The sequence below is a fragment of the Mustela erminea genome, chromosome 10 (genome assembly GCF_009829155.1).
Source record: "Mustela erminea isolate mMusErm1 chromosome 10, mMusErm1.Pri, whole genome shotgun sequence".
Classification (NCBI taxonomy): Eukaryota; Metazoa; Chordata; class Mammalia; order Carnivora; family Mustelidae; genus Mustela; species Mustela erminea.
The window spans coordinates 61,643,265-61,659,005 of record NC_045623.1 but is presented as its reverse complement, the minus strand read 5'-3'; the positions used below and the strand labels follow the sequence as shown (position 1 = coordinate 61,659,005).

Sequence of the window (15,741 nt, the reverse complement as noted above, 5' to 3'; positions counted from 1 at the left end):
AGCTCTAGGGCAACTTTTTGGTGTTGGTTTTTGAACTGGTAATCCCTCCTCCTCGTCTCCTTCACTCAGCTTCTCCTTTAGTAAGCCTGGGTGAGTAATTCAAGGTCTGACTTTCTCCTGGGGTGACAGCCTGGATCAGGAGGCGGAAATGGTGTGATCCAGACCTGGGGGGCTTTAACACCCAGGCCCTTCACCACGTACCTGGAGTTACTCCTCCCTCCTGTCCACACGCCTCTGCTTTTCAGGTTACTTTGGACGTTCTGCTACCAGGTTAGCCTTGAGAGTTTCATTTCCTGCTGCTGTTTCTTGTGGATCGAGCAGCCAGCACTAGGTGAAGAAGCAAAGCTGAATTTCTGAAAAAGCTGAGACACTCTAGTGGAGTTAGCACTTTAACATTCTTAGATCCTCTGTGGACAGAGTTGAAAGAAACTGACATTTTAATGTATCTTTTTCTGGTTTAAACATAAATCAGAGAAACTGTAAAACCGACCTATCTCTCTTCTTTTTCAGATAGACCACATGGTGCAGGGCCATGCTGCCTTCCCTGAACTACAAGCCAAGGCCACAGCCAGGTACCTGCTGCCCCGTCCCCTTACAGCCCCTACCCCTCCACCCCATTCCTGCATGAGGGCGTTCCCCTTAGGCAGCTGGGTGATTTTCCGTTCCTTTGGGCGTTGAGCATGCCCGGCACTGTTGGGTTAGACAGTCATCCAGATGATCCAGGACATATGTGTATTAGTTTTCAAAGTTATCTAAGGAGAATTCAGAGGAACTAGAGGTCCCAAAGGATATGCCGGGAACCAAGGATGAGAGACTCCGATGTAGTGGAAGCAACGTGGGTTTTGGAGTCAACACTTCCTGGGCTTAAATCCGGGTTTCCTCCTTACTGGGGATGTGACCTTGGGCAGCTTATCCAGCCTCTTTACGCCCGTCTCTTCGTCTATACAACAGAGGATAGTAAGTGATGTGAAGTGATTTCTAGGACATATTAAGTGAACAACACAAAGGAGTGTTTACAGTGTGCTCCCTTTCATGGAAAAGGGAGGAGATGATAAGAAACTATATGTGCATTTACTCATTTGTGCAAAAGAGATACTGGAAGGTTAAACCAGAAACTGATGAGACTAGTGCCCTAGTGGTGGGAACTAGGAATGGGATGGAAAAATGGGGGAGTGAGAAGTGGGTAAGAAGTGGAGATGGTACTTTTCCGAGTAGATCTTTATATAAAACTGTAATTCTTAGAACCATGGTGATGCTTTACGTGCCCCTTGAAAATAGAAAGTAGATAGGTAAGTAGGTTAGATAGTAATAGGTAGTTAATAGGTAGGTAGGTAGGTAGATAGATGGATGGATACCAAGATGTATTTGTATAGTGGGAGTGGGCAAAATGAAATACAATTGGCAAAATCTAAACCTATTGTATTAATAATGAATAACATAACAGCAGTAAGAAGGATTTGAGAAAGAAAAGAACTAATCCAAGTAACTTTGGGAAAGAATATTTTGACAGTATGATGTATGACTGAAGATAAAATAACTGTTTATCAGTGTTATACTCTGGGGTGCCTCCATGGCTCAGTCGTTAAGCATCTGCCATCCGCTCAGGTCATGATCTCAGGGTCTGGGATTGAGTTTGGGATCAAGCCCCACGTCGGGCTCCCTGCTCTGTGGGGAGCCTGCTTCTCCCTCTCTCTCTGCCCCTGCCTTGGCTCCTGGTCTCTCTCTGTCTCTCTCACCCCTCTCCCTTTCTCTCTCTTCATCTTTCTCTCTCAAATAAATAAATAAATACAGTCCTTAAAACAATTTTAAGTATATTCCTAAATTTGTTTTTCATGAGTTTCTGGGTTAGCTCTTCTGAAAATGCTTTATGGTGTGTGCTACAACTAAGCAAATAAATATAACAATGACAGTTATGATAGCAGGCACCACTGCTATTTCTGCCACTATTACTCATGGTTTTATAGAAGAGGAAAACTTACTTGGTGGTGGTGGTTCTAGGGCTGAAACCTTCTTGTGCAAAGTGTGGTAAAGTAGTAAGAACCCTGGATTAAGAATCAGAAGTCTCGGATTCTTGTGCCAGTTCTGCCATTAATGTCTCTGTGACTCAGTTCCCTCGCCCATAAAACCACAATAATACCACCCGGCTTAACTCATTTTACAGGTGTTCTGTGGAGGAAAATAGATTGCGGAAGTCGCAGTCTCTGAAGATCTTAAAACCCAACACAAACCTAAGGGGTAGTTAGATTTTGCATTGAAATACTCAAACTTTAGGGGCGCCTGGGTGGCTCAGTGGTTTAAGCCTCTGTCTTCAGCTCAGGTCATGATCTCAGGGTCCTGGGATCGAGCCCCACATCGGGCTCTCTGCTCAGCAGGGAGCCTGCTTCTCCCTCTCTCTCTGCCTGCCTCTCTGCCTACTTGTGATCTCTCTCTATCAAATAAATAAATGAAAATCTATAAAAATAAATAAATAAATAAATAAATAAATACTCAAACTTTCCAGAACTTTCTTCTGTAGATGAGCTTCATGTGAGTAGTTTTTATGGAGAAGAAGAAAGAGAGCTTTATGGATTACCAGTGCAGCCTCAGAGAAACAGCAGCACGGGGGGTCCAGAAGCAGCAATTATAGGATTCAGATGTGGAGTCAGAACTGGTTTTAAATCCCAACTCTTTCCACATACTAGTCGACTTCATACCGCCTTCAAACTACCTCCCTGTACTTTTCCCCTTTAGAGCTAAGTTTCTCCAGTGCATTGCCTAGACTCGTGGTCACTACTTCCTCATTTTGCACCCATCCCTTGACCACTTCAATTTGAATTCTGTCCCCACTGGCCCCTGAAACAGTTAATGATAAGGTCCTCAGCAGCCTCTGTTGATGAGTCTGTAGGGTGCTTTCCAGTCCCCATCCTTGGGTCGCAGCAGGATGTGGCACCAATGATCCCACCTTCCTCTCCTCTATAACACTCTCTTCCTTTGGCTTTCTTTCTGGAATGTTGCCTCCTCCCAGTTTTCCTCCCATATCTCTGGCTTGTCCTTCTAAGTCTCCTTTTCAAGCTCAAGTTTGATCTTTTTCTTTCTTCCCTTTCCCTTCTTTCTTTCTTTTCTTCCTTCCTTCCCTCCCTCCTAGCTTCCTTCCACATGGGCATGGGCGTGGATCCCAGTGTGGGGCTCGAACTCACAACCCTGAGATCAAGACCTCAGCTGAGATCAAGAGGCAGACATATAACCAACTGAGCCACCCAGGTGCCCCTCAAGATCTTTTTCTACCCCTGCATCAAAGTTCATTACAGCTAGGGTCTTGGCCCTCTTCCCTTCTTTCTTTGTCATCTCTTTCAAGGTGGTCCCATCTAATTCTTGCCTTCATTTCTTTCTTTTTCTCAAATTTCACACCCAGCTTGTATATTTAGTAGGTATTCAATAAATGCTGATTCTTTTTCCTTTCACTTTCTTTCTATTGTCTTGTAAAAGAAAGTGCATCTCTGTCTTATCAGATATATGAATACACTATTCCAAGACTATAGGACCCATTATACATTGGGTCTTAGGAAGAAATAGGCATAACTATTATTAAAGTGAATTTGGCTGTTCGGAAAGGACAGCGAATTCCTTGGAATCAGGAACTGCATGCCTGTTTTGGTGTGGCTTGAGGCTCTCTGAAAACAGAATGCAAGTCACCCCTGCCTCAGAGCTTAACATCGGCAAATCCTATTTAAAACTGTAGGAACAAGTGTTGATAAAAAGATTTATCACAGTATTTTATACTCTTGATTTGCCATTATATTTTCAGATCCATCCCTGAAGAATAATGTTTTGTGAGCTTATAAATTAAGTCAGCAGTAACTACATGTACTCATGCATGTCACTGGCAAGCAGAATCTTTCTCTATGTGAGGCTAAATTTCCAGAGATTTCACGCCTTAGCGATCGCCTGACATTGATCATAACTTTGGCCCTTTTCCTCTAAACGTCCCATTATTGTCTTAATTCTTTTATTAGGAACCATATTGGGAACCTTATGGGGAACTTTAGTTCTCTTATTGCGAACCTTAATTCCCAGCGTCTCAGAATGAGGTTCTAGTGATAGCAGGGTTTGGTGGGAAGGTGTTGCCATAAACCACAAGTGTTCAAGGTTGGTAGCAGAACAAAGGTGATGACTCTTATGAGCATTTAGGATCATAAAATAAAAGAAAAAAGGTCCCTACTTTCATGTAAATTTCACACACACACACATATGTACGTACGAGTGTGTGTGTGGTGTGTGTGTGTGTGTGTGTTGTGTGTGTGTGTGTAGATAGAGGAAGAGCACATTTGCCGACCAGGAATTGGTAAGCTTTCTGAAGAAAAACAGAAATGAGTAAAGAGATGGATGAGGGGTGTTGGGGTGTTGGAAATTCTTTCAGGTAAAGAAGCCATCCTTGATAAGGTGACAGGTAAGAGGGCCTCTGAATAAAGAATGGGAGCAAACCATGCGTCTGTGGGTTATGTGGCAAATCAGGGGTATAAAATACAAAGTCTGTTTATCAGTACCTGTTTCTCTACTTGCAGATATGACTTGCTGATGCCAAGCTCTGAGACAGGGGTATTCTATGTTCAGAGAGCCCCAAGTCACCCCAAAAGACGTAAGGAACGGCAAGGCCCCAGGCCTTGAGGCAGTAGCCAGCTTGGCAGGCTGTAGGATACTATAAAGGCCCTTGTGGCCAGACCAGAGTGGAAGGGAGCTGGAAACAGGTGAGGGCTTGGACATTAGCGAAGGCCAAACTATGGAGGCCATTGTAGATAACAGTAAAGACACTAGAATCTATTCCAGGTTTTAGTCTCCAAGCAGGGAAAAGATACCCTCAGATTTAACTTAAAAGGATTACTTTGGCTGCTCTGTGGAGAGGGGGACAGAGTAGAAGACAGGCCCCCTGACCTCCACGAGCTCACAGTGTCCTGGAAGGAGAAGGACTGTAATCAGAGAAGCCCGCCTGTTCTGAGTCACTTTCGTAAGCATTTCCTGTTGTGATTGCTGCTGCTTTCAGGTCCTAATTTAGGATTATCAGAATGAAATTTTCCTAATTCACATTTTTTCTTCCAACCTTTGTTTTCTCCCACTTCCGCTGGACTTTTCTGTCATTTCTGTAAGGACAATCAATGTCTTTTTTTTTTTTTTTTTTAAGCTTTTATCTATCTATTTATTTATTTATTTATTGAGCAGAGAGCCCAATGCGGGACTCGATCCCAGGACCCTGAGATCATGACCTGAGCCGAAGGCAGCGGTTTAACCCACTGAGCCACCCAGTCGCCCCTTATCTATTTATTTTTGAAAGAAAGAGGAAGAGAGAGAGAGCACAAGCAGGCAGAGCAGCTGGCAGAGGGAGAAGGAGAAGCAGACTCCCCGCTGAGCTGGGAGCCTAATGCGGGGCTTAATCCCAGGAGCGTGAGATCTAAGCCGAAGGCAGATGCTTAACCAACTGAGCCACCCAGGCACCCCACAATCATTGATCTGATTTATTCCTCAGGGCTCTTTTTCCCTTTGCCTCTGTGATTCCCATAATCCCACTAAGGATCAATTTCTTCAAATGCACTGACCCCCCATATGTCAAATCTCGGTTACATTTAAAACTCCCCATTATCGCTTCTTGGCCTTTGGGCTAAGATCAAGTGTAAAACTCCCCATTAAAGGCTGTGCAAGGAAAGCAACAGAAAAGGTAAGTACATTTATTGAGAACGTGCAATGTTCCTAGCCCTGTACTTGCTGCTAGTTTTCTGTTTGTTATCTCATTTAATTCTAGATAAGGAAATGAGGATTATAGGGAACTCTTAGATTCCACTTCCAAAGATGATTCTCACTTGCCAGTGTGCTCTGGTATTCTCATATTGCTTCCTTGGCCTTGATGGCTTCTTCAGTCTCAGTCTGTCCATCTGACAACTGGGGCCATCAGTCTATCAGCAAGTGTTTACTTAGGCTCCCCTGAGCTACGACAGTCGTAGAACAAGGGTGACGATATTCACAGCTTTCATTCCCTAGGGTGTGCCAGGATAACCACTAAATTCTTGATGGCTCTTGGATGGGAAATGTTTCTTAAACAGTAATAAGATAGAAATTCTCATGTCTTTCTTTGGCTTCTATTGGTCATGCAAGGATAAGAAAGTGCTCTAGAAAACTGAGGACTGTGTTGACTTAGGAGATAAATTCTACATTTCATCAGTGGACATCCAAGAGGAAGCATTGGGTGGGTTGTTGGCTATCTGACCTGGAACTCGTAAGAGAAATAGGCAGGAGTTAGGAGTGTACAGTTGAAGGTCCTTAGTCCTAGATGGTACCTGAAGCCATGAGAGGAGGATGGATCACATAGGGTACAGAAAGAGGGACAGGACGGACAAGGGCAGATCTCTGGGAAGCTGAAAATATTTAAGGGACAAGTAATGGAAGAGAGCCAGCTGGAGAGGAAGCAGGAAAACCAAATGAGTATAGTGTCTGGAATCAAGGCAAGGAGAACAAACGACTAAGAAGTGGTCAAGTGGTGCAGAACGAGAGAAAACTCAAGTGAAATAAAGGCAAACATGGTCCAGTGGAGTTGGCAGCAAAGGGCGTTATCCCTCACTGTGGGACCAGTTTCAGTAGACTCCATGTTATGGCAGGCCAAGAAGTGAGGAACTGGAGACTGGCAGACTTTCTCAATTCCTGAAGGGGCGCAGATGTCTTTTGGTTGGACCATATATTCTGATTTTTCATTTCAAAATATGGTCACTGCATTTCTGGGCAGTCCAAGAATCCTAAGAATTAAATAACTTATAGGGAGGCAGGGGAGAGTAGAGATTGTAGGGGTGCTGTCCTCATTTAGGATTGTAAGCAATGAAGTCTGACAAAAATTGTCCCTGACTCTTGGGTTTAGGTTGTTGTTGGTTTTTTTTAAAGATTTTATTTATTTATTTGACAGACATCACAAGTAGGCAGAGAGGCAGGCAGAGAGAGAGGGGGAAGCAGGCTCCCTGCTGAGCAGAGAGCCCGATGCAAGGCTTGATCCCAGGACCCTGGGATCATGACCTGAGCCGAAGGCAGAGGCTTTAACCCACTGAGCCACCCAGGCACCCTGACTTGGATTTTTTAAAGCTAGAAATGAAACTCCTATGACAAGAACAGAGGGAGAATTCTTTATTGATTACCAATTATTTTATAGTGCGCAGGCTCAATATTTAATCTTCATAGCAGCCTATAAGGTGATAGAATTAGCCCCAGGTACAGAAAAGTAAACTAGGCTTGGGGGGTTTAATGGTACCTGACCACCCAGTCACGACACGGTGAAGTCGCTGTGTGGTTGTTGAAACTGTATTTTCTTCATCATGTACAGGGGGGATGAGGGCAGCAGGAATTCCTCTCTCCAAGAGTAAGTATGTGAGCCTGGAGTTTGTGAGAGGGAGGGAGAACCACCCACTTGAAACAGCTAACATGTGATTCCCGAGCTGGAAGAGGGCAGACCGCCTTTTGAGAAGGAATTGGTAAAAAAATCCCAAATGAAGCAAAGTCAGAACCAAAAAAGGCATCATGTAAGGTTAAAATTATGTGAATAATGATGTGCATTTGTTATTCTAATGTTTTCCAAGTGCATTTCATTTTGAGTGATATACTCAGATAGCACACATGGTAAGGTATAATTGAAAAAACATGCAGGAGAATGGCTGCATTCAAAGAATAAACATACAGCTGTGAGGAGGTTAGGAGTCAAAGGGGTAAGCCTATGCCCCGTCCCCCAGGGATCTCATTAGTGCATGAGTGACCATATATGTAAGAGGCTAGACGGATCTCACTGTTTGCAAAGACCCGCGGTAAATGAGACAATGACGAATCAATAGTAATTAGGCCTATAGGTTCTTATTGACCCAGATGTCTGAAACCGAATGCCCTGCCCTGAGATTCCTTGAGAGGCAAATGAAAAGATTTATAGACGTGTGCTTTAAAAAAACAAAGTCCCTTCATTTTAAGTCCCGTGACGGCATTCTGAAGTGGGGTGTTGGTAGAACTGAGAAAGACTCGACTTCCGGCTTGAAAGGGCGTTCTCGTGGCTTTAGTTGTCGCTGTGGTTCCTATTGGACTGTGAGCAGAGAGCGTGGGAAATCGAAAAGCGGAATGTGATCGTATTCTCCCCAAGTGCAAGGCTTCGGCTTGGCCTTCCACAGAGGCCTCTGGGACCCTTTCCTAACACTGCCCTAGAGTCATGCTAAAACAGGGTTCAAATGTGGGCCTTGACCAGTTATTTCTGACCTTAGTTGCAGAAAGCACATGGCATGAGAGTCACACAGAGGAGTGTTTGCTTAAATTCAACCTCTCTCTTGGGTTTTCGAGGTCTTCACTTTGAGCATCCTTCTGGGAAGGGGTGGTATCAGGGCTGGGGTTGAAGACTGTGTGCTGTCAGGCAGGGAGTGGCAGCTGCAATGCTGTGTCGCGCAGCCCTTTTCCAACAACATCGTTGTCCTAGTAGCATCCAAAGCGGAAGACTTTTAGATGGGAATGAGGTGTCACAACGAGAAGCAAAGAAATTACCTCCACCCAGCATACCTGTGCACACACACACACACACACGCAGGCATGCCTGCACATGCACAGGAACACGTGCACACCAGGCTTGCATGCGCACGCACAGGCACACAGCACACATAGGCAAAGGCACATACAGGCTTGCATATACATGCGCAGGCACACATTCACATCCAGGCTCGCAGGCACATGCACAGGCACACACACACACACAGGCATGCATGCTCATCCAGGCTCGCATGCACAGGTGCACACACACACCCAGGCCCATATCTACACACAGAGGCACATGTACATAGGTTCACATGCACATGCACAGGCACACAGCACACACAGGCAAAGGCATATACAGGCTCGCATGCACACACACACAGGCACATGTGCACAGTCTCACAGGCACATGAACAGGCACACACACACACAGACATGCATGCACACCCAGACTCACATGCACAGGCGCACACACACACACCCAGGCTCATATCCACACGCAGAGGCACATATACACAGGCTCACGTGCACATGCACAGGCATGCGTGCACAGGCACATACACACACACACACACACAGGCTCACATGCACAGGCACGCACACACACACACTTGTACTCACTCCTGCACTTTCATAGACCAATTTTGTTTTGCTATCTTTTCTGTATTGAGGTAACACACGAAATTTTTATTTAACAGAAGAATTGAAAACCACTCTTCTGCTTGTTTGTTTCTTCCTTTAAGCTTAATTTGGAAAACTTTTGGGAACTTCATGGGCTCCATGGGAGCAGTCACAGTGTCACAAAACTGGAATTAGAAATCTCTAAGCACTCCTAAAGCATTTTTTAAATTTTTATTTATTTATTTATTTATTTATTTATTTATTTACGTTTTTAAAATGCAAATAGTATCATGTTGGGTATCTCAGATACTAACCTCCCTTGAACATTAGTTTCCTATACTTTTTTCCTGCCATTATTCAAGCCATGCTTTTAACCTTTAAAGCTATCTTTCCAAGGTCACCAGTGAGAAGTGGCATGGATGCCACCCTTTGATAAACCCACTTCCCTCTAGAATCATTGGTTCACGACTTGAAGAAGGAAGCCCATTTAAAGAGGGGAAGGGTAACCCACTTCAGTCTTGATGCCATGCAGTAAGATCTAGCTCCGTGAGATAAGTATTAGGATGCCCATTTTATATATGGGATAACTGAAGTTCAGAGAGGGTGAGTCACTGGTCCCTGTCACCCAGCTAGGATGGGTGAAACCCAGATCTGAGCCCAGGACTACCTTGGCTCTAGTCCACTCATCTATGTCTCCCTCTCATGCAAACATGTGAAGGCTGAAAGGTGGTGGGACTCCCTCATTCTTCACCCAAAGAACCTGAGCCTTAGAAAGGAGAAGGAACATATGCCATGCCATGTGGTGCATTGGGGTTGGAAATCAAGTCTCCTAATTCCTGATCTAACTGCATTCCTCTGTCCTGTCACTTCCTTTAGCCAACTCCCATCCCGAGTCTCGAAACTTACCTTTATATTTTGTCACCTTGTCATTATTGTTACAATTAGGAATACTGATTTTTTAAAAAATCCTTTACATATGTACATTATTGTACAGTTTACAAAATATGCTATCTTCACATACATAGTCTCCTTTGATCCTCACAATAACCCTATGAGGTAAGTTGGACAGGGATTATAATATCTGTTTTTACAGATGTTAAGAAAGTGGTTCAGAACGTTTGAATAACTTTCTCATGGTTACATACCTACTAGGGGTAAAGCCACTCCTGGACCTTGTGCACTGATTCCAAGCCTTTCCACTTTGTACTGGGACACACAACCTGTTCTCGGTGATGGCCCAGTACGATCAGACAGAGCAGTATGCTGGTTCCTGTGGGTTTGGGTAGTTTCTCTGCTAAGGGTTTGGGGACCCTGCTTTGTTTCTGGATCTGATATGGAAGTACAAATCGTTTCTTTCTGCAGAACAGTTTGCTTCCTGACCCTGCCCCCCCCCTTCTAAAAACAAAATCAACTTCTCTTCCAGATGCCAGAGTGTATATGCATATTTGAACAGTCACCTGGATCTGATTAAGAAGGCTCAGCCTGTGGGTTTTCTCACTGTTGATTTACATGTTTGGCCAGATTTCCATGGCAACCGGTCTCCCTTAGCAGATCTGACACTGAAGGGCATGGTAAGTAAGTAACAGCCAGTCCTTGCACAAAGGTGAAGGCAGGCCAAAGGGTTACAAAGTTTGGAAGAAGCAAAGCGAGAAGAAAGGAAAAGAGGAAAAATTACCAGGACAGGCCAAGGGCGCACGGGCTTTTTGCAGCTGCACCGCTGGTGCGAAGGCTCTTACCACCCCCCAGCATGAGCTGCTGAAAGTTCTCATTGTTTCTGAGCCAACCTTGAAAGTGTTAAAAGCACTATTTCTTATATTTAGCTACTGCGCGTCTTTGTCCTGTGGAGCGGCTGGAAGTCGCGAGCCCCTGCCCGTGTGATTTTTATTTACCTCACTTTGCAGAGTCATGTTTTCTGTCTCCCTCCCCAGGCCACCGGGTAAATAAGTGGTAAATATTACCACCCATGGTCTTGATTGCCACAACCACATGTCTGCTCAGGGTCTGAGTCAGAGCTGTTCAGAGTGCATGTTAATAGTATTAGGAGTTCAGTTCAACTTTGCTAGAAGTAAAATAAAATTAATGACTTATGTCAGGAGGTAAATGGAGCTGCGGGTGACCTTCGGGATCACTGGTGGTGCAGAAGATTCTGGGCCCCCCAGAAGGGCCAGGGTGAACTTGGGGCAGCGTTCATAGCCCCCTACACCAAGACAGGACACCCTGGTGGCCAGGCGAGAGTAGGTCGCTGAGAATCGTATAATCATGGAGAATATATTTGAGGCTGGAGGAAGCATGTTCAAGCTGGAGAAATAGAACCAAGCTTCAGAGGCCAGGAGGGGCTGCAAATAAGAATATAAGCCAGGAATTCAGAATCCAGGAAGATTTCAAAAAGTTGAGAAGCAGAGTATGCAGTGAACGGAGGCGGGGAGCTCAGAGTGGAGGCTGTGAGCATCGCAGGGTTTACGTGGCGTGACTGTGGCGCAGGCCGCTGGCTTAGAGAGCTCCAAGGCTCAGAATTCTATGGTTTTTGTGATTCATTTTATTGAGATTGTTTTCATTGTTTTTGGGATGCCAACAAGAAGACTGATCTTTATTTTCATTACCTAGTTGACATAATCAACTTCTGCTAATAAAAAGGAATCACGGGAAAAGAGAAGAAAATTGGACATAGCGTAAGTTATGTCTGTCTGGAGTCCGTGAAGCGTGCCCACACAACAGATAATGAGCTTGGCCTGCTTCCTTGGCCTGTGGAAGCAGAAGAGGAATGTTGGGAGAGACCATGTGGCCACAGGCTGCGGCCAGAGCGCTGTACTTGCAGATAAACTGACTCTCTGGGTACAACCAGGGATTGGGGAAGAGCACATTTTGTATGGATACAAAAGTTAAAGCTGGTGTCTGAATTGAAGACAAGTATCTGAAACTAAGTATAATGGGCCTTTAAAATGTGAGAGATGTTAAAAAAACATGGCCAGTTCATAAAATGACCCCATAATGAAGCAGGACTATGTAGTGAAATGATTGTGGGTCTGGAGTCCATGGACTTGGATCTGAGTCCTTCCCTGGGGGCCCTCTCTTGCCAACTTCTGTCATACCCAGCGTGACTGGACCCATGGCTCCCAGTGGCTTTTCTCTGTTTCTTAAAACCAAGCCTGATTTCCAAAGATGTAAGAGTTACCCTCATAAGGATATTCTTAGAAAGGTAACTAGATCCAGAATGTAATCCCCAAGGAGTCGGTGTAGGGCTTTGAAGAATGTTTGGCTCATTATAATGAACACAGCTAAGGACGTACCCACCAAAGAAGACCCCTTGCATATGGGGACATCTCCCCAGTTGTATCAGTCTGTTTACTTTTTTAAAAAAGTTTTATTGTGTTATATATATATATTTTTTAATGATTATTTATTTATTTATTTATTTGGAGAGCGAGCACAACAAGCAGGGGGAGGGGCAGACAGACTGACAGGCAGAGGGAGAAGCAGGCTCCCCACCAAGCAAGGAGTCTGATGCAGGACTTGATCCCAGGACCCTGGAATCAAAGGCAAAGGCAGACGCCTAACCAACTGAGCCACCCAGGCGCCCCCGAAAATGTGTTATTGTTTAGTAAGCAAACCTCATCTATCACATGGTATTTCTGAGCATTGACTTCCCTCTGTAACTGTTCTTGTGTTGGATTTACATCGGAATCGCTGCCACTCCGTCGGCTTACATCACCACGCTGGAAGGAGAAGGTGACCTCGATGAGACGGAAGGAAGGAAATTCTGGGCTAAAAATTTCTCCCAATATTTCTCTCCCTCAGTTAGTTTCAGATAACATCAAACTAATCACCTTGCAGTCTCTCTTGTCATGTTCTCCTCTGCCAGAACCTACAATGACTACTGTCTCCAGCACCCTTCAGTAAATACTTATTTGGTACCTAGATGTGCCAACTGCAGGAAGGTGCAACAATTAGGATGTTCCTGGAGCACGATTCAGGGGAGGAGAGGGAAGTGCTTGATCAAGGGTATAATAGCAGGTAGAATTGTCAGGATACTCCCAGGAGGGAAAGAGACATACATGACTTCTTTTGGCTCCTGAAACATTTCTCTGGGCATATACTAAGTAATTAATATGTACTTAATCGATGGTCAACATGGAGATGAGAAAGAAATCACGTATGGCTTTAAAAACATAGGTACAAACAATTTACTAATATGAAATAGATCAGTTGCTCCTCCTACTATCCATATAAGTATTTAATGCCAGCATTAATGCCGCCTTCCTCTACTCCATTTGAAAATATATGTGAAGATGCAAAAAAAAAAAAGCATAAACTCATGCTGACTTTGAAAATTCACATGTCATTCAACGAGCAACACTAGAATTGACAGCCTCAGAGAGAATCTGGGAAGAATTTCCCGAATCTAAAAGACTAACTGGGACTTGTTGGATAAATCTATGACATAAGGACAAAGTAAACCTCTGGCCTTACCGGGGTTCGGACCTCTCTACCTTCTGTTCCTCAGCTGAATGTCGCGAGGGCCCTTTAAGCCTCAGAACAGGGCAGTCCTCCCTCCCCTGCCAATGGTTTTAGGGTGTTTTGGTTTTTTGGAAGCAGCCAGTGAGCTTAACTTTCCAGAACTCTCCCACAATCCAGACCTTATTGTCCCTTTTAGCTCAATCCATCAGAAAACTGCCAACCCAGGAAACCAACTGGGCACAAAGTCTGATTTGGGATGGCGGGTAATGCCCTGCATTCTAAGGATCCTGAGTAACACTATGTTACTGGGACATAGGTAGGAATTTGGAAGAGGGGTATAGGTTTGCATGTCTGCTCTCTGTTCTAGGGTTGAAAAACGGGGATACGGTGAGGCCACCCAAGCCACCTAAAATAAAAACTGCTGGACTCTGGGGACTGGCAGCCAGGTGTAGATCTGAAGAGGTAAATCCATGTTGCAGTGAGTAGGGCTGAGAGTAAATCATACATACACTCTGCTGGGAAACACTGAATATATATAGCTCTCAAGTTAAAATGAATCAAAAAATAGGAAAGGGAGTCCATTAGGAAAATGTGTTGCATACAAAGCAAAAGAAATAGCGTTGGAACACTTTCGGGAAGGCCTCAAAGAATTAGATACTGCTGAAACCAAAAGAAAATATTAAAACCTCTTTGGCACTTTCAGTAGGATTTTTTTTAAAGGCACGTTTCTGAAATAGGGCAGAAACTTAGTGGAGGGAAATGATCTCAGATGGAAAGGCAGTGGAATGAGAAGAAAAAGGAAATGATGAAGACAAAATACAGCAGCAGGATTAAAGCATGCATTGAAGGCAATACAAAATAATTTTTACAGAAGAAACTAATATCAGAGCTGCCATATGACATAGCCTGTACTTTCCATTTATTAGAAAAACATTTTGAGGGTAGAGGCTACCAATGGCTTGTTTACTTTTAGAATTTCATTGGTGTTTAGGTCAACAACGGGTATGGAATGATTCCCCTATAGCCAAGCAGTTATGTCAGTCTTTACTTGTCAAGAGAGAAGTGAGCGGTGACCTGCCTAAGGTCAGTCTCCGTGACAAGAAATGGGGAGCTTAAATAAAAACGTGCATCCTGGCTTCCAGCACGCGGGTCCCCACAGGACTGCCTTAACTCCCACCTCTGGACTCACTCGAGGCGCTGAGGACTGTGAGCTGGGAGTCCTACCAGCCATCCTGTACGTGGTTTCATCCTGAACCACACTCTGCAGCCTAGTCCTCGCTTCCCTGCTATGAAAACCAGTCTTCTCACTCCTTCCATGTCTGTCCCTACCCTGGGCGTTGGATTTAAGCTCTGACCGCTCTCTCCTCAGTCATGGTTTTTGTTTCCTTCGCACCCTCGCTGACTTGGATTCCAGGAGCAATCAGCCCTCCTGGTTTGACCTGCTTTAGTTGCTTCCCCTCAGAAGTAGGAGCGAGGCGTGACCCAGGACACTCTCCATTATGCAGGAGAGCATCCTTTTCTTCTCTCCGGGTAACAGCTGCCTCCCTGCCCTGTGCCTCACTGCTTCATTGCTTTGGGGATGCAGTATTGGCCCGTGGTGCTGGGCGAGAAAGGCATGGAGGTTAGTGCGTGGGCCACATACTCGTGGGCCTGGACCAAGTAGCTGCCCACGCAAGTATTCTCCTTTCTGCTTGGTAAATTAGGTAAGGGCCATGCCTGTGATGTGTAAAGGCAGCAGAAGCTCGGGTCATAGCCATCAGTATCGAAACATCTAACGCTGGTGACTCTAGGTTCTTTAAAAGCAAAAGAAAAATGCATACTTTTAAGGAAACATGGCATGGTCACGCATAAGGAAAGAGGAAGTTAAATATTCACCAACCATCAGGAACGGTTGCTTGTTTCAGGTGTGTGTGTGTGTGTGTGTGTGTGTGTGTATGTGTGTGTGATTGGTTTTCTTTGGAACGACTGGATGGACAGTTCTTTACCACTGTGAAACAGCAAAGAGAGCCCAGGGTTTGAAGTCAGATCTGTATTTTCTCTCTGGCCTGCAAAGGGGTGACCTCTGAGGTTAGCAATGTGTGGTCAGTCTGCTCATTAGTAAGCAGGAGTAGCACGAAGCTTCCTTGCAGGGTCGTTGTCAAGGATCAGATGGGGAGACTA

General features: G+C 44.8%; 1 protein-coding gene across 15 annotated transcripts in view; it reads left to right on the top strand.

Moving 5' to 3' along the window:
* FGGY (FGGY carbohydrate kinase domain containing) overlaps nt 1–15,741 on the top strand; it is a 520,049-nt gene that overhangs the window by 401,143 nt on the left and 103,165 nt on the right. For all 15 annotated transcript variants that reach the window (XR_004276097.1, XR_004276096.1, XM_032301938.1 and 12 more), the window contains 2 exons: nt 511–572; nt 10,550–10,697. Coding sequence is in view for 13 of the 15 variants with exons in the window: in XM_032301938.1 (XP_032157829.1) it covers nt 511–572; nt 10,550–10,697 (210 nt within the window). In the remaining 2 variants the exon portion in view is untranslated. The remainder of the gene's footprint in view (nt 1–510; nt 573–10,549; nt 10,698–15,741) is intronic.